This window comes from Megalops cyprinoides, chromosome 24 (genome assembly GCF_013368585.1).
Source record: "Megalops cyprinoides isolate fMegCyp1 chromosome 24, fMegCyp1.pri, whole genome shotgun sequence".
Lineage (NCBI taxonomy): Eukaryota > Metazoa > Chordata > Actinopteri > Elopiformes > Megalopidae > Megalops > Megalops cyprinoides.
Window position 1 is genome coordinate 943,077 of NC_050606.1, and position 949 is coordinate 944,025.

At 49.8% G+C, this 949-nt stretch overlaps 1 protein-coding gene across 1 annotated transcript in view; it reads left to right on the forward strand.

Annotated features, from left to right (window-relative positions):
- The first annotated feature begins 477 nt into the window (after nt 1–477).
- The window catches only part of sall2 (spalt-like transcription factor 2), a 7,917-nt gene continuing 7,445 nt past the window's right edge, over nt 478–949 (forward strand). The window contains 1 exon segment of the mRNA XM_036519480.1: nt 478–794. Coding sequence (XP_036375373.1) covers nt 719–794 — 76 coding nt within the window. The 5' untranslated portion in view covers nt 478–718.

The window sequence follows — 949 nt, forward strand, 5'->3', positions numbered from 1 at the left end:
TAATTATCGTGCGGCTCTAGTGTTTCCCTCATATTTCTGCGCAGAGTTGGAGTGTTTTCCGTGTTAGAAGGTAACAGGTTCAGCGCGGAGCGCCTGGACAGTCCGAAAGAAAAGGTGGAAGACGGAACTGTGCCACGATACGCTCGTAAGAGGAGCGAAAACAGAAACGGTGCCATTTCCGTGCGGGTGTCTATCTGCGATGTCTGACTTGTTAAAGATAGTTTTATGAGTCCTATGGTGTTTCTTCCATAAAAGAGGAAGGTAAATGGGGGAGGGGGAGGGGAATTAATCGCCCCGACAAGAGAAAGAGATGGTGTTCCGCGCTATTTAAATGCAAATGTAAAGAGAGAACAAGAAGACTGTGTGTGCGCGAGAGAGAGAGAGATTGGGGGGGGGGGGGGGGGGTGTACGGTGGGTAAGTTTGAGAAGAGAGGACTTGTTGAGAACAGCCACACATACGTACACACACGAGCAGTCCCAAAACCACACGGCAGCCACAGATGTCCCGGCGCAGATCTGCTATTTCCCGGCGATCAAAATGCGTATTTTCCACCGTGTCTTCCGTAGCGTACCTCTGAAGTTCGAGAGAGATATCTGGGCAAAGTGAGAGTTTTGAGACGCAGCGAGAGTTTGGGGAATTGTTTCGGGGCTGTGTGAGTGTGCAGAGTGCATTGTGTCGGCTGATGCCCCCCTCTCCCTCTCTGCGTCCCCGTGAATCATGTCTCGCCGGAAACAGAAGCGGCCCCAGCAGCTCGTGAACCCGGCCCCCGGGAGCACGCGGATCCTGCCTCAAGGTGAGAAAAGTTATGATTGTCAGAGCAATATTCAAATGCCTTGCGTTACTGATCTATTCACATTCATGACAACTCATTAGCAAGTGAATGCAAAGTAATAATATTTACCCCAGTAACAATAAAAGTAACGATGGTGTTGACAAGAACCTTACATT